This window comes from Chinchilla lanigera, unplaced genomic scaffold (genome assembly GCF_000276665.1).
Source record: "Chinchilla lanigera isolate Chin_1 unplaced genomic scaffold, ChiLan1.0 scaffold00143, whole genome shotgun sequence".
Taxonomy (NCBI): Eukaryota; Metazoa; Chordata; class Mammalia; order Rodentia; family Chinchillidae; genus Chinchilla; species Chinchilla lanigera.
Genome location: NW_004955544.1, coordinates 495,041 through 512,935, shown reverse-complemented (window position 1 = coordinate 512,935; position 17,895 = coordinate 495,041). Strand labels below are relative to the sequence as shown.

The window sequence follows — 17,895 nt, the reverse complement described above, 5'->3', positions numbered from 1 at the left end:
CGAAGGAGAGGCAGGCACTGACCCCAAGGACGTGGAGGGACTGAGGCTGGGGATCTATCTGGTGCGGTCTGTGATCCTGGGATTCAGCTGGCCCTAGAACCACCACATCTCCCTACAGTGGAGGAATCCGGGGGGGATTTGGCTTGACCCAGTGTGCCACCCAGATCAACCCTGCTCCCTCTGCCCGTGCTCAGGGCTCAGAGGGCTGACACTTTTGGCTTTCTCAAAGGCGTGCTTCAAGTCTGTAATTCAAGGCTCAGCACACTTAACAATTGAGAACTGAGGCACAAAGGAAGATATAATACAGATACTTAGATAGTAAGAAAAAAGAACAATTTCTGTTTTTATTGACAATGTCCAAACTGTAATAATATGTGAGCACATTTGTGGCACTACATAGTTACGAATGAGCGAAGAGGAATTTTGGGGGGAGGGGAACATTTCTCTTCAGTGGAATTCTCAAGTGGTGTGTGGCACCATCACGTAAAATGCAAACGCGCTGAGCTCTCTGCTACAAACTCCGGCTATTCTTTGGATCTGGTCTACGGGCCCCAGTTCCCCAGTTTGCGGATCCTGCTGCAGGTGAAAACAAGTCGTTTACATTGGCTTTGGGGCGTTCCAGGTTGGAGGGTTGGAGGATCGCTTCTTGCCTGCGAGGCATCCACCCCCTCGGTCCCTTCACACATTATTTCTCTGTGCCCCAATTATCTGGTTCCCTGGTCTTCCCCCTCGAGGCATGTGGGAGATGTCAGGTGTGGGGCTCTGAGGCCTCCAATGGAGCAAGGACCCCCTGGATCGTCCCAACCTGCAACCCCGGTCCTGCGGGAAACCAGTTTCCCAGCAACCTCCTGCTTCCCCTCCGCGGCTGCCCCTCCTCTCCGCCTCCCTGGCTCCGCCCCAGCTCCTCCCTCTTCGCCCCGCCCCTCCCCTGGGTCCCGCCACCGCGCTTTCCCGCTCCGGCAGCAGTAGCCTTCTGCGTCGCTGTCGTGTCGCTGTTGTCGTCGCCTTCGCAGCGTACCGTTGGAAACCCAAGAGCCACCATGCCCAACATCGTGCTCTTCAGCGGCAGCTCCCACCAGGATCTGTCCCAGCGCGTGGCCGACCGCCTGGGCCTGGAGCTGGGCAAGGTGGTCACCAAGAAGTTTAGCAACCAGGAGACCAGGTGGGGGCCTCGCCGGGGAGGGCGCTGGGCGCGCGGCTGCGGGGCCGGGCTAAGGACCGACGCGTGCCCTGGCTACCTCCGCGGGAGCCGCGATCTCCCTTCCGGGGCGGGACAGCGGCAACGCGGCCGCGGAGCCACAGCGGCTGCGCCCGGGGAGAAGTTGAGGAGGGGCACCCGCCAGCCGCGTGGGTTGCCCGGTATGCGCCCGAAGTTGCCCCTCCGAGGGACCGCGGCGACCCGTCGATCCAAGGCTCGCGGGCACCCTCGTCGCGGCTTCTGGCCTGTAGTCCCCTGTCCGGAAGGGTGACATCGGGGCAGTCACAGGCTGTCGGAGATTAAGTGGACACAGCCGACAGGAACGCATCCGTACGCGCGGTGGCGGGACTTCCCGGGGCCCCAGTTTCCGCGTCCCTGCAGGGGCGAACCCCAGACTTATGCGTGGCCCTAAAGGTTCCGCACACGTCCAGTGCCCTGGCGGCGCGCTAGATTTACCTGGGGACCTTTCAAACTCTGCTTTTCCGGGACCTGTCCCAGGAGGTTCAGATCCAGGGGGAGGCCAGGGATCAGTACAGGTGCTCAGCACCACCTTATTCATAGGGTGAAGTTGTGCGGCGGGTTGAAAGAGCGTGAGAACTCCAGGGTGCACGTGCTGGGCTCCGGTAGGCTTCTTCTAACTTGCTGCCTCCGAGCTGATGAACATTCAGCTTCTTTGTGGGGCTGGTGCTCCGCTGTGTGCAGCGGCAAGTCTCTAGTTTGGTGTGAATTCCACCCATTTCTCGCTTCACAAGAAGTGACCACTTGTCCTCTGTGCAGTCAGGAGGTGGACCTCAGAAGCTCGGCGGGCTGCAAGGTGGGGGGGGTCCTTTCTCCATCGGCTTGAATCCATGAAGCTCCTTAATTAATTTCAAGATGATCTATTTTCTCTCGTTGCCCTCAAATGTCTAGTGCAGTTAACTGTACACAGTAACAGATAACTTTTCTATCATTGGCAAAGTTCCAGTTCAACTAACAATTTTAAGAAATGGTGCTCAGCACTTGGACAGCCGTACGCAGAGAGAGAGAGGAGGGGGGAGATCTCCATCCATACTTCCCACTATTTACAAAAAATAACGACATGGATGGGAGACGGAAATGTGAAACTAAATAAAAACTAATATTTTCAGAACTAATATTTCTAAAACTAATATTTTCAGAAGAAAGCATGGGAGAAAGTCTTGATGACTTTGGGTGAAGCAGAAATTTCTTAGTGGGGAGTTGTAGTAATACTGATTGCAAAGATGCATTTTCTCAGGCAGTCAGCTTTTAGGGAAAATTGGTTCAGTTCACGTGACTTCTTCTGGTTGCACAGCGACACTAAGTAAGGAAAAGTTGTGAGTGAGCAGCAGGTGACATTCTTGCCAGGAGCACTGGGCTGCATAATTCCACTTTGCAGAGCTTAGTGCACACCCCAGGGGGAAAGCCCAGGGCTCTGGAGAAGGACAGAGCTAGGTTTGAGGATTGTAGTACTTTGCCAATCCTGTTTGAGTCTCAGTAGCTCCAGGAACAATAGCTTCCTCAGAAGGTATTGCCACATAAATAAAGGATGTCACATAAATAAATTTCTGGATGAAGTAAGTTTTGTCCTTCCTTGTCACCTCTGGGTGGCACAATCCTCTGCTAAAGATAGGGTGACTGTAGATCACTAATTGCCAAGTAAATGTTAGATTTCTGCACAAAATACTGAATGGACTGTTGAGTGAAACTCATTCAGACATGCTGGTTGTTTAGATATTTAAATATAAAGCAACTCATTTTTATTTTGAGTATCTTATATCTACCACTTGATAATACAAATCATAAAGTCTCCAAAAGCATGAAGTCTGAGAGTTGCTACATTTTATGCTTTTAACAGGTAAAACTGTACATGTGTAGAGGTTGACTTTTACCAAGTCCTCTCTGTACCAGGTACTATGCTAGTAATCTGGTTTTTACCCTGTGGTCCTAGGGATGGGAAACGGAAGGGCTGAAAAGAAGGGAAATTTGATTCAGTTTATGTAAAGGGCCCCTTCCTGAATCCCTTGCTAAGGCAGGAGCAGAAATCTGGTTTGCTCCTGGTCAGCAATGCTCTCATTATGTTTGTGAATACTATTTAATCAGACATAGAGCCTCCTTACTTTTACGTTCTCATCTCTAAATCACTCCAGATGTACAGGAAGAAGTCTGCTGCAGTTTCACGGAAATCACTGGATGGCTTCCTACGATGCATTCGTGGTGGTATCTATACGTCTATTTTGTAACATTGCATTCTGGGAAGTTCACGGGCTGGTGGTGTCCTTACCTTTGCTGTAGGACCCAAGGTTCTGGTGACCTACTGCCATGTATGAAATCACCCCAGAACTTACCATCTTAAAGCAATAATAATTTCTTTGGCTCAAACCTCTGCAGTTTGGGCAGACTCAGCAAGGAAGGCTTGTCTCGCATGTGGCAGCTGAGTTTGCTGCTGAGGCACTTTTGCATGGCTGGGAGGTGGGCACTAGATTTTGCCTGGAATCTTAGATGGAAACCTGAGTCCCTTTTGCTGCAGATCTTGTCACAGGGTTGCTTGGACTCCCTTCCTGCATGGAAACTGCCTTCCAAGAGGGAGTGCTTTAAAAAGCAAGAAGGGAAAGCTACTAGCCTACAAAGGCCTGGACTTGGAAGTTGGCATATCAGCACTTCTGTCACATGCTGTTGGTTAAGCACAGGGCCTTCTCTGATTCGAGGGCAGATAGCAAAGACCCTGCTTCTTGATGCAGAAAGTGTTAAAGACTCTGTGGCCATCTTTTAATTACCATGCCCATTCACTTTTGAGTTGATCACATGCATGTGGGGGTCCAAAAAGATCCTGTCTTGGTTACTTTTCTCATCGCTGAGGCAAAATACACAATACCTAAAGTTAAAGAAGGAAAGGTTTCTTTGGCTCACAGTTTGTAGAGGTTTCAGTCCATAATCCACTGGCTCCAAGGCAGGGTGGCATCACAGAGGACAACCATTTCATGGCGGGCAGAAGGTAACAAAGGAAAAAGGGACAGCCACAGCTCTTTCTATCCTTTGTATCTTATCCAGGCTACTTAGGGCAGATAGCATGCACACCCTTAATCCTAGCACCCTTGAGCCTAACATTGCACCGTGAATCAGTCCCAGCATTACACACTGTAGCTCCAGCCACCTCTAAAAAAGCCCTACCTATGACTGTATGAGGCTTTGGTGGGATATCTGGACACAAACCATAACAAATCACCTGACTGAACAACAAATGGATACTGCCTTCTCTCTACAATCTTTTAAAGCCTTGGACTGCAGATCAGGAGGATCATCTTTATGAGCAGATGCATGACTGTCTTTGGAACAGGTGTTGCCACAGTGTGTTCTGTCCTTCCATGGACTGGTAGTCATATATACACTGTGGTTCTTCAGTGATGAAATACAGAATGAGATCTTGTGGAATAAACAGCCTTAAGATCTGGACTTGGGAAATTTTCCATAAAAGGCGAGATCATAAATATTTCAGATAATGCTGGCCACTTTCAGTCTCTATTGTTCCCATAGCTTAGAGCTGCGTAAGTTAGAGGTACCTCTTAGGTCAGGAGGGCTGTATTCCCCTTGGAGGCTCTAGGGGAGAGTCCATCCCCTTGGCTTTCCAACTTTTAGAGGCAGCTCATATTCCTTGGCCCTTGACCCATCCTCCAGCTACCAAGCCAGCAGCTAAGCATCTCCCAGTCCATGCTTCAGTCATTGCACCTCTTTATTTTTCTGATCTTTTCTCTCCCCCTTCCATTTCTAAGGAGCTTTGTGATTGCATTGGGCCAATTTAAATAACCCAGTATAGTCTTCCTATTTTAAGGGCAGCTTATTAGCGTACTTAATTCCATCTGCAATTATATATCCCCTTCACCATGTAATCTAACAAAATCAAAAGATTTGCATATAGATGTCTTTGGGGGGGCATTATTCTGCCTACTGTACCAGCTTAGCTAATGAGCCATACAAAAAGAGATGTATGCTGTATTTTGTCATCCCCTGATCTGTATAATACTTGATTTCCAAGTTAAAGTCATTCTCCTATTGTTATATGCACAGTGAAGTTATGTTCATTTCCTTAGAACTCAAAATAGGGGAAGGTACACATGGAATTTTTTTCTGTAACTTTCAGCCTGAAGTTGACAGTGTACCACTAATACCCAATCCTGAGAGTATGCAAGAACATGAGTAAAAGCTGGATGTTGTGGAGCATGTTTCTAATCACAGCTTCTGGGAGTCTGAGGCAGGAGGATCACGAGTTCCAGGCCAGCCTTGACAACTTAGCAATTTATTGAGACTCGTCTCAAGAGAAAGAAGGAAGGAAGGTAGGAAGGAAGGAAGGGAAGGAAGGAAGGAAGGAAAGAAGGAAGGAAAGAAAAAGACAGAAAAAGAAAGAGAGAGAAAAAGAAAAAAGAAAAGAAAGAAAATAAAAGGAGAAAAGAGAGAATATGACAAAATGTTATTATTTTCACAATGTGGCAACTTAAAATTCATGTTTATCTTTCCATTATTATACTGGAAGTTAGATATCAAATTCTGTTGGTTTAGATAGTCTACTACATGGTAACTGAAATGTTGACTTGTTTTGAGATTTTCATTAGTTATAATTTGCTCCTTTAATAAAATGGTTTTATCGGGTATAGTTGGCTTCTGATGGCAGAAGAAAGAACAAGGGTAATTGTGGCCTTCATTTACAGATGCATCATAGTTGGTTGAATTGCTTACAGCCAGTTCTGCTACAGTGTGATATATGGGTTCCCAAAAGATACCATGCTCTACAAGATTGTACAATTACAAGTCACAGGGCTTATGAGAAACATGGAACTGGGGCATAACATTTAAGAACTTCCTCAGTGACATCTAAAGAAACACATAGGGATGTAGTATAAGCAGTAAAACACTATTACTTGTATTCCATATTCTGCAAAGCACAGAAATACTACCACAGCATGGCTTTTACTGATGAAATATAACTCCCTTTTGCTGATGGAAGTAGAACGACAAAGGCTTGCAGCTTTTGAGTTATTACAAGATGGCAGAAGGCAGGTTGTCTGAAATGATGAGGCTGGCTGGGACAGCAGATGTGGCTGAGTGTGTCTCATTGTCCTTGTGTGATGCATGCTTGTGTTTTTCTAAGTGGCTCCATTTAGCTGGACACAGATCAGTTTTCTGCATTCTGTCCCAAGATAAGAGTTTTGCGTAAGCAAAAGCAAACATTATGCTCAAATTGTTCCAAATTTATCAGCCATTGGAACAAATCTGCCTTTACAAAAGTGTCTCCGCAGAGCTGACTACAGCCCTGATTCTCACACAGTACTCTGCGAAGGACTTCCCCTGAGGACACAATTCTGTTTTACTTTTCCTTCCAAGAAGGGCACACACCAGGAGTGAATGATCTCTCTCTCCCCCTCTTCCTCCCTCTCTCCCTCTCTCCCTCTTTCTCTGAATACCACTGAGTTCATTACCTGGAATTCCAGAAATTTGCAGGCATGCAATTTTTAAAAATTTAGCTTCTACTTACTCTTTCTCAATAAGCCACAGGAGGATGCCAAGCACCACAACAAGGAAGTACCCCAGTCAAGAGGGTGTAGGAGAGGGGAGCGAGGAGAAGGGAATCCCCAGTCAGCAGCTGGGCACAGGTCGGAAGCTGGTACCAGGTCAGCCAGCTGTAGGAGGGACATCTGCAGGACAAAGAAATGGGGCTGGGACTTGAAGCCTCTGACACTGAGAGATTGAAATTGTCAGTGAGGTATTCAGGATGGAGTCTGAATTTAGTATGCAGGAAACTTACCAGAGAAAAATGTAAGGTGATTACCTAGAGGGCAAACAAAACTGTGCATGACAGGAAAATATAACATTGATTTAACTCTCCTATGTGGTTCTGCTCTGAACCTTATTTACACAGTTACAAAGTAGCAGCCAAAGCTGGGTATGGTGGCACACACCTGTAATCCCGGCACTCTGGGAGGCTGAGGCAGGAGGATAGAAAGTTCAAGCTTAGGGACTGACTAAGGGAGAACCTGTTTCCAAATAAAAAAATAAAAAATGGAAAGTGTTGACAGTGTAGCTCAGTGTAAAGGCCCTGGGTTCAATCCCCAGTGCCACACACACACACACACACACACACACACACACACACACACAAATCATAGCAATCAGTTTTCAGTTTGAGTATTGATCTGTGTTTGGATAATGGCAAGCTGGAAAGGGAGCACCTGTGTGATGGGAAAGAGAGGAAGTAGAACCAAATCCCCGTCTTCCACAGTGAGAAGTCAAGCCAGGATCCTCAGATAAAAAGTCAAGATGTAGGAAGACACATATTAGCTAGAGGCTTGAGGGTAAATATCTAAAAGTCATATTGAGGGTTGCAATCGATTATCTATTATAAGCCTCATAGAATGGTTTGAATTTTTAAAGCAACATTCATATACAGCTTTAATATAAATAAAACACTAAAACGAAATATTTTGCAGAAAAGAGTTAACATAGGTCCGAAGCTCAGAAGGGTTTGTTTGCCAAGTTGGCCTTTGGCTGAGTTCCCACCATCCTTTGATAAGAATGGCTCATGGTGTCTAAATTGTTAACAGTTAGGGAACGATGTGGATTTTGTGAAGGCCAGCGAGCCTGGCCATTTGGCACGCACTAGATATCTGGGTGATGTACCAGCCCTGGGCCTTGATTCTCTGGTAGCAGTATTTTGCAAGTCTTATCACAGCTTGCTACTGGAGGAATTAAGCTCAACTTCTGGTTTTTTTTTTTTTTTTGGTTTTTTTTTTTCTCCGGTACCGGGAACCGAACTCATGACCTTGCACTTGCCAGGCAGACGCTTTGCCGCTGAGCTAAGTCCCCAACCCCAAGCTCAACTTCTGAATCTCACACCTGGTTCCCCCCAACTTCACCTTATGTACTCTTTCCCTTTGCTGATTTTCCCTGTGTCCCTTCCCTATGATAAACCTTAGCCATGCATAAAATGCAACTTTATGGTGAGTCTTTTGATTTGGCCTGGTGAATCACTGAACGTGGGGCTGGTCTTGGAAACCCCTCCAAGATGCAGACATACTTTCATGTCAGTTGATGGCATTTTTCTTTTCCCAGTGTGGAGATTGGTGAAAGTGTTAGAGGGGAAGATGTCTATATCATCCAGAGTGGCTGTGGAGAGATCAATGACAACCTTATGGAACTGCTCATCATGATCAATGCGTGCAAGATCGCCTCGTCCTCCAGGGTGACTGCGGTGATCCCATGCTTCCCATATGCCCGCCAAGATAAAAAGGACAAGGTAGGGGAGGCATGCGTGTCCTGCCGAGTCACCATCATTTCTGCATATACCGCTACCAGCAGAATATCTGGCAATTGTTGACATTCTCTTTTAAGGCTGTCATGAGCATAGTCCTCACCTTGCTGTATTCAGATTTATCTTTGAGCCCACCACATTAATATTTGTAGATTTCAAAAACAATTAAGCATATTTTGCAGGTTTTAAATTGCCATTATTGGCTTTATCATGATGGAGTTGTGTGTGTGGTGGTGGATGGAACTAATTACATGCACACCCCTCTGTGAGTACATAGTCAAACAGGGGAGCATCCTATTCAGTTCACTCATTGTAGCAGTGTCAGGGTCTTGACTGTGAAATTGCTAGAATTTTGCAAGATATTTCCATGACGCTAGGTGACATTGTTACTGAAGCTGCTAGGAGCTACATTGTTCCTTGCAACTACATGTGAGTCTACATTTCTGCCCAGCTAAAAGTTTAATAAAAAATGTTATTGTCTGTTTTCAGTCTTTCAAGAAGAACTGATTTAATGTTGCTATTCTTTTAGCAACATTGTTATCACAGAAGGTTCTATAAGTCTGTACAGGTTGAAGAAAATACAATAGTTCTTAATCTTCAAGGTACATCGGATAAATTAATGTTTGAGGCGACTTTTGAAGCAGATTTTATTAGTTTGCTAGAGCTGGCAAAAGAAATTCTCATAAACTAGGGATCTTAAAAGAGCAGGAATTTAATCTCGTGCAGTTCCAGAGGTCAAAAGTCTGAAATCCAGGTATAGGCAGAGATGAATCATCTGGACATTATAGGGACAGATGTTCCCTCAACTCTTGCTGCTGGTGGCTCCTCCATTCCATGGCTTGTGGCAGCCTCACTCCAGTCTCTGCCTCTGTCTTCAGGTGGCCTCTTCCTGTGTCACTGTGTGTCCTCCTCTGTCTCTTACAAGGATACTGTCCTTGCGTTTCAGTTTTACCCTAATCTTTTATATTTTGGTGTTTTGAAAGGATCTCACCAGTAAGCCCAAGCTAGCCTTGAACTCATTATGCAGCCTCTAACTCATGGAAGTCCTCCTGCCTCAGCCTCTTGAATGCTGAGTTTACAGGCATGCACCAGCACTCTTCGTTTAGTATGATTTCATCTTGATCTTTACATTGGTTATATCTGCAAAGACCCTATGTCCAAAATGAGGCCACGTTGTGAGCTGTGAGTGGATGTGAGTTTGGGGGCTACCAGTTGACTCACTACAGTGATCATGCTGAACCTATGGTTTCATTTCTAAAATAACACACATTTCTGAAAACAATATAAGTTTGAATTCCTATACCGAGGTCTCCCTGAATTTTGATCTCAAACTCTTCAGATGTGGCTTCCAGTCTCTGTGCTGAATATGGCTATTCAGTTAATTTCTCACTAAAAATTTGATCTCCAGAGCACCATGTGGCACTTGGGATACCATTACTTCGTACCAATTAGACTAGAAGGCTCAGTTTACATTTTCTAAAAATGACTATGATCTCTGTGGCAAGTTCTTAACTTTGTACCTCAAAAGTAGTAATAGACAGTACATATATGAATGGATGTGGCTGTGTTCCAATAGAATTTTATTTACAGACATTACCCCATGAATTTAATATTTTCACCTGCCATAAGTATTATTCTTTTGATTTCTTTTTAACCATTTAAACATATAAGAACCACTATTAGCTCACAGGCCATGCAAAAACAAGTGGTTGGCCAGATTTGACCACTGAGTCACAGTTGGCCAACTTCTGCACTAGAGTGTGGGTTGGCTTTGTAGTCAGTTTTGTGTTGTGGTCACAAAATCCCCAAGGCTGGGTAACTTCTGAAATAAAGAGGTTTCTGTAGCTCACCACACCGGTGCCTGCAGGATCCAGACACATAGCGCTGGCATCCTGGCATGTCTTCCCTCCGGCTGTGTCACAATGTGGAGAAGGGGAAAGGGAATTAGCCACATGCAGAAGGGATATGTGTGTGAGGAAGGAACACAGAGTGCAATGGGCCAGTCTTGTCCTTTGCATAATAACCCGCTCTTGCAGGGACTAAGCCACTCTGAGACCAGCCTCTGGCCCTTCAGAGATTGGCCTCCCATGACCTCCCTGTCTTTGACTAGGCCTGATACTACAGTTTCTACCACCTCAGTGTACCCACACTGGGATCAAGCTTCCAGCACATGGACCTTGGTGTATATTTGTGTGTGTCACTTTGTGACTGCAACTTGAGCTTGTGGGCAGCCCAAACTTTCATTCATATATGTTGTTGTGAAACCCTGTCCCCCTATTTGTTATTTATATAGCTGCTTATATTTTTAAACTAGATTCTAGAGTTTCCTTCATTGCTTTTAGGTGCTAAATGCCAGTGTTTAAATTGTATCCCATCAGTGTCATCTGCCTTAGCACTTCCTCCCATCTGGGTCTTTTCACAGGATTGCTTAGCAACTTCAACTTGTCTAGTCATAAAGGAGCTCATTTTCTGCTGATTTCTCTTCCATGTGGCAAGAGTCTTAGTAAATTCCCACACTGTGATTATTTCTTATCAAGTTCTTTAACTTCCAGTAGGTTTCGTACTTTGCATTTTGCTCTGAGCTGTTGAATACACTGTATCTTCTCTGGTAAATCATTCCTTTGTCAGGCCCTGGTCCCACCGTTGAGTGATTTCTAACTCCCAGTTCCTTTGATACAAATAGCGGATATAGATATTGAGGTGTCTGCATTTTTTGTTGGCACATATCTGATTCACACTAACTTCTTTTTCCAAGGTTGTGTTTTCAAATTTTGTTTCTTATTTTTATTCACAATAAAGTCTTTGTAATCGAGAAACTACCACAATCTGTCCCCTGCCTCTTACATTTCAGGAACTTTGATGGTCACTGATCTCTGTCTCTGATTGCCAGCACTGTCCCCAAGCCACCGAGCTACCAAGAGGAGCCCTATAGACTTCTACCAGGTTCAACTGTTTCATAGAACTGTATTGTTTGACTAGTTGTTTGCCAGTTTAGATTTGTCCTGCGTTTGGGACCATTTTGAACACACATTCTGTGACTTCTCTGAACTTAACTGATTGGAAGAGATAAGACTTTCTTCATCCTCAGCCAGAGATCCTGACACACTCCTGTAATCCCAGCACTCAGGAGGCTGAGGAAGGAGAACCGCTGGAAGTTCAAAGCCAGCCTAGGCTACACAACAAGACCCTGCCTCAAAAAAAGAAAGAAAGAAGAAAGAAAGAAAGAAAGAAAGAAAGAAAGAAAGAAAGCAAGCTTTCTTCATCCTCAACACAGAAATAAGGGTGGGAAAACAGTTGGGAAGCAGTGTTTGTAGCACTTAGAAATCCCTGTGGCTTATTGGTGGGGGACACTGACAGATAGGAAAGACTCAGAGTACAATGGATTCCTTTCCTAGCATTCCTGGAACAAATGACCACAGAGTGGCTTAAAACTGGGCGGCTGAGGCAGGAAGCTTGAAAGCTCAAACCCAGCCTTGACAATTTAGCAACTTAGTGAGACCTTAACTCATAATAAAAATAAAATAACTGGGCATACAGCTCAGTGCAAAGGGCCTGGGTTCAATCCCTGATACTGCAAAAAAAAGTATTTTAAAGACAGCTCAATCTTTGTGATAATATTACTATCATATTGTTTATCACCTAAGCCACAACACTGCGGAGATCGAAAGGAGGCTTTATTACTAAGTAACTGCCAGGAAACAAGCATCCAAGCAGACTGTCTCTGGAAAGTCTGATGGACAGCCGTCTCTGTATAGGTCAATAGCTCCAGACAACCTTGGAGGTGGCCAGGATACAGCTGACCAACTTTCTCTGAAAAGAGCCATGTGTGACATTGGAGATCATTGAGTCTGTTACAACAGCCTGTATATTGTCCTGGTATCATTATTCTGGTGTATCTGTGTAGTCAGTGTGACTTATATTATAGTAAGGAGATCATTATTCTTTCTTCAAACTTGTTGAAAGGAGCATTCTTAGTTATCCATCATCTGATGTACATTTTTATGTTCTTTTTAAGTTTCTGACAGTTTTTCTATTTATTTCTCCCCTTGTTCAAGTAGCTCAGCTTCCAGCAAGAAAAATTCCCAGGTGATTGCAACAGGGATTTAAGAAGCACTTGAGAGAAATTACCTTGCCTGGGACTGCATGACTGCAGTCCCAGCACTCAGAGGCTGAGGTAGGAGGATTGCTGTGAGTTCGAGGCCAGCCGGGCCTACATAGTGAGTTCAAGGCTAGTTTGGGCTATATAACAAGACCCCATCTCAAAACACCAAAAAGAAAAGGGAGAGAGAAAGGGTTTGAGCCTGCTGACACATTTCATTTCTTAACTAAGTGCTGCCATGTGCCAGCATGGGCCAACGATGAGGAGACCAGGCAGGATTTAGGACAGAGAATTCACTTCCACTTTTTTGCTCCCTGTAGGCAGGCAGAAGGCCATGTGGCACTTGAGTGTCACTGAAAGCCATGGGCTACACTTGTGTTGGCCACAGAAGGAGCTCGGGACCGCCCTTCCCAGCTTTCTGTTGGCCTTTTTCCATCTCTTGGGACTGTCCTGCCTATGACATCTTATGACACAATGAAATTCTGTGTAGTCACTCTACTCAGAAGTACATTCAAAGAAACCCAGGAAAATCTAGGACTTTATAGCCTTTTTAAAAGCCTGTTTCCTTTTTATCCCTGTCCTTTGCTGTTCTTTTAGGCAAACCCTATACATATGTAAAATTTTATTTTGGGTTTTGTTTGTATGCACAAGAACCTAGAGATAGGTTCTCATAGTGAAGGAATGGTTTCATACATGGTAACACAGCAACACAATATACTGACATGGAAAAGTGATGATGAGATAATATTGATTGTAAAAGACATGGCACAAAGTAGTTTTAGCTTGGAAGTTCTAACACTGGAATAAAATGGGCTCAGGTTCAAATTTCAACATTGTATTTACTCAGTTTGCCCTTTATAAAAGAGTTACTTAAACTCTACAAATTCAGTTTCCTCATCTGTAAGTTAAGGACAGTGTGAACTGCTATTTATAGGCACTAAAACCTAGCCTATAATCCACAGCTGTCCAACTTTCTCTGAAAAGAACCAGGTGTGAAATTGGGGATCATTGGATCTGTTACAACACCCAACTTCTGCCGCTTTGGTGTGAAAACAGCCGTGACCATTACTGTAAACAAACAAGTGTGACTGTGTGCCAGTAAAACTTTATTTGTCCATGCAGATATGTGAGTTTTATATCATCTTCCTCTGCCTCAAAACACTATTCTTCTTTTCATTGCTTTCCAGGCAGTTATAAATGGAAAAACCACCCTGAGATCTCAGGTTGGACAAAAACAGGCCCCAGGCAGGTTTGGCCATGGGCTGTAGTTTGCTGGCTCTTGCCATAGTAGACGCTCAATAATTGCTGGTTCCCTTGCCTGGTGAAAACAGCAGGTTGTGGGCAATGCAGGGAATAATTACTTCTGGGGGTGGAACTTTCAGCTCGGTTTTGTTTGTTTTCTGTCTTCCAAAATCATTTTGAAGGTCATGTTCTCATTTAGATGATAAAATATTGTTTCCTTTTACTTTGTAGCTGATGTGAATCTGTGCAATCTTGTAGTCTTTGCAAAAGCTTGTCAAAGTTGCTTTTGTGACAGGGTGGCATTGGATACATTGCATATGATCTGGATTACCCTGAGAGAGTCTGACATGCATAACTTTGACCTTCATATATTTTTCACTAGAGAAGTCCCACCTTGATTCTACCTTTGTTTAAAGGCTGCAGTAATTTTTCTCTGTCTAGGCTATAATATGAGTTGACTTGTAGATCTCTTCCTGCAGGATTCAGCTGGGTGTTAAGCCAAACTATGAAACTTAGTACCAAAGCCAAATTTGTAAACAAAGTCCAAAGAAGGAAATCAAATGTCTGAATTAAGAAATTACCTCTATGGTTTGGATCCCAGAAGTAAGAAATGCTGGTTGCCACTGTGGAAAGAAGGGGTCCTTTTGCTGCAGTCGTCTGTGCTGCTACTACAGAATATCTGAAGCTGGGTAACTTGTGAAGAACAGAATTTTTTTTTCTCATAGTTCTGGAATATGGAGGTCTGAGGCCAAGGCATCCGTATATGGTATCTAAGGAGAAACGCTGTGTCCCTCCCTGGGAGAAGGTGGAAGGACAGGTTTGCGGAATGGAGTCTATAGCTTCTTTCCCCAAAGCCTCCCTCCCGTCACCCAGGGAAGAGTCCTCCCAGCCCAGTCCCCTCTTCAAGACCACACTTCTTAATGCAATCACAGTGCCAACTCCTGAATTTTGGAGAAGACACATTTAATCCTAGCAGCCTACAAAGTTCTAGGAAGAGCACAGACTCAACTAACACTGCAAATAAAATTTTATTACAAAGAAGTCACAGTGACCATTTTGTTCTTTCTATTGTCCTAGAACTTTTTTAGATGAAAGAATGCTTATTATCAATGAGGCTAATGACTAAGCCTTGGGAATTTGATATTGTAGAGATTCTGCTATGAAATATTTATCGGAAAGCTATCATGTGCAGGGTATAAGCTATGTTCAGCAAGGGATGAGAAGATGTCTAAAAGCAATTGTTTGCCCTTGTGGGTGATGACATTCCTATCTTCAACACAAAAAGGGCCCAAAATATTAGGGACCAAGTGCTTAAGGATGCTACATCACTTTAGAAGGAAGAGATTATGTCTGGAGTTCTTAGAGTGCCTTACAATTGGGAGATGCTATTGGAGCCAGACCTGGAGGATTAAACACATTGGCTCACAATTTAGCATTTACATATTGCACTGCTATGAACATGGGTGCACATGTATCGCTGTGATATGATGTTTTCAGATCTTCTGGGAAAATACCCCAGAGGGGAATAGCTGGGTTGAATGGGACCTCTAGACCTAGTTTTCTGAGGAATCTCCAAACTGATTTCCACAGTGGCTTCACCAGTGTGCATTCTTACCAGCAGTGGAGAAGGGTTCCTATTTCTCCACAGCCTCACCAGCATTTGTTATTGGTTGATTTCTAAATGCTAGCCATTCTTACTGGGGTGAGATGAAATCTCAGTGTTGTTTTAATTTGCATTTCTCGACAGACATGGGTAGGATGGGGACCAGGTGGCATGGGAGTATATAGGCAAAGCTACTGGGTTCCCTGGAAGAGGGCGGGCCAAGCCAGGCCACACTGCAAGGAGTGGCCCAGTAGCAGAGATGCGGGACAGGGACAGCTCTCAGTAGACTGCAGCCACATTAGCCAGAGGGTTTTAGTTTGAAAGCTGAGAAAAATGAGATTTATTCCAAAGGCAATTTTAATACATTGCATGGAGTAAACAGTGAAAACTTGAGGTGAGATACAAACTTCATAAAGAAGATTGAAAAAGTTTTTTTAACAGATAAAAGGAAAAGAAAGATAATGATCTGTAGTCTTCATTTTCTAGAAACATTTGCTGTTAACATTTTGGGTGCTTTTCTCATATATATATATATACATATATATATAATATTTTCTAAGAAACAATGATGTGTTAAAGAAAATGAAAATAATCTATTAACATTTTGATATAATTCTTTGCTACGTGTGTTGTTACATGAATATATTGTGTTTGTGATATACTATGTGTGTGTATGTGTGTGTATTTCATGGAATCATTTCTTTGTCATTATTTTGAATGCCATTTTTCCTTAAGCTTATATTTTCTATAAATATTGAATTATCCATCACCATAAAGTATTCTTCCTCCCATCTGGTTTTTGTTTAAATTGTATCAAGGACAGCTTCCAACTGTCAATACAGGAAAGTACCTCTGAGAGCTGAACTGCATGCCATCGCTGGCTGCACGAGGGTCTCCTGGCTTTGGCTATGTTCCATATACTGTTGTCCCTGTAAAATGTTTTTCTCTGGTGTTTGCTGTCTTACCTTGAAAGTGATCTCAGTGGGACCTCTAACAACCATCCTGTTTAAACTCTGTGTAACTTCCTACTGTTATCTCTTTTCTACACCTTTTATTTTACCTCTCAACATTCATCCCAGCCTGAATTATGCAAATTGTGACATTCCATGTAGAGCAGTGTCTGTTTAACTGTATGCTTCTTTGACATTTGTTCTCTCCACCCAGTGCCAAGCATATTGCTTCACGATAATATATGGGAACAGTATTTGGTGAACAAAATAGAATGAATGTATCTTTTTTTGCCACAACATGTGTCATTTTGCTTCTTAGATTTTGTTGACACCTTCTGTGACTTAGCTTTCTCACCTGTTGCTTACCAGGAGCAATCTGACACCATCCATCTTTTCCTGCTGTCAAATCCATGTCTTTGTTTTTTCAGAGTCGTGCTCCGATTTCTGCCAAACTTGTGGCCAACATGCTCTCTGTGGCTGGGGCCGATCACATCATCACCATGGATTTGCACGCCTCTCAGATACAGGTACCAGCATTTTCTTTCTGCCGGTGGTTAGGTCCTAAATCTGTTAAATTACAGTGGTACCTCAGTTTGTGAGCTTAATTTATTCCAAGATTCTGGGGAAGAAGGCTATAGTCATGTTTGTGTAGGGAAGATGGCCATGGTCATGTTCATCACCTGGTATAGAGTTTGAGAATGGTGGCAAAATTTTGCCTAACACTTGTGTTTGCAAACTGAATTGTTCGCAAACAGAAGTGTTCGTGAACCAAGGCATTGCTGTAAATCATTTCAGAAGAAGGTAGCGTTCCTTGTGTTTGAGTTTGTGTATGGCTCCTTTCTTGGAGTGTCTTTGGAATAATAACTCAATGTTGATATATCCTGTCTTAGTTGCTGCTTGCCTTTTACCAGTTTTGGAGAAGTGAAAATGACTTCTTGGAAGCATACATGGTGTAATTCCATTACAACTCCTGGAAAAGCATTGGAATGGCGAATTGTGACATAGATTTGTTAACTTCTTAGTAGCTTAGTTCTTTCACCTCTAAAACAGGCCAAATTATACAGTGCTGGCTTTATGATATATAATAAATGTAAAATATTTGGTTTGGAAGCTAAAAAACAATAGCCCTGCCAAATGCAGTGATGCATGCCTGTCATGCCAGCTGAGGGAAGCTGAGGCAAGAGAATCTCTGTCATCTTCAAACCAGCCTGGGCTACATAGTGAGTTCAGGCCAGCTTGAAATACATAGTGAGACCTTGTCTCAAAAAACTAAAAATAAATAAATAAGTAAAAGTCCAACCCTTTTGACTCATTGCAAAAGGCCATCCCAAGCAACAGAATACATTTTGAAGAGGACCATCTTGAAATATCTGCCTTTTGATTTTGTTAAGATCAACAAAGAGGAGTCTGGGGGCTGGGGATTTAGCTCAGCGGCAAAAGCGCCTGCCTGGCAAGCGCAAGGTCGTGAGTTCGGTTCCCGGTACCGGAGAAAAACCAAAAAAAAAA

General features: G+C 43.7%; 1 protein-coding gene across 1 annotated transcript in view; it reads left to right on the top strand.

Annotated features, from left to right (window-relative positions):
- Positions 1-916: 916 nt before the first annotated feature.
- The window catches only part of Prps2 (phosphoribosyl pyrophosphate synthetase 2), a 31,433-nt gene continuing 14,454 nt past the window's right edge, over positions 917-17,895 (top strand). The window contains exons 1-3 of the mRNA XM_005411376.2: positions 917-1,162; positions 8,297-8,480; positions 16,818-16,916. Coding sequence (XP_005411433.1) covers positions 1,041-1,162; positions 8,297-8,480; positions 16,818-16,916 — 405 coding nt within the window. The 5' untranslated portion in view covers positions 917-1,040. The remainder of the gene's footprint in view (positions 1,163-8,296; positions 8,481-16,817; positions 16,917-17,895) is intronic.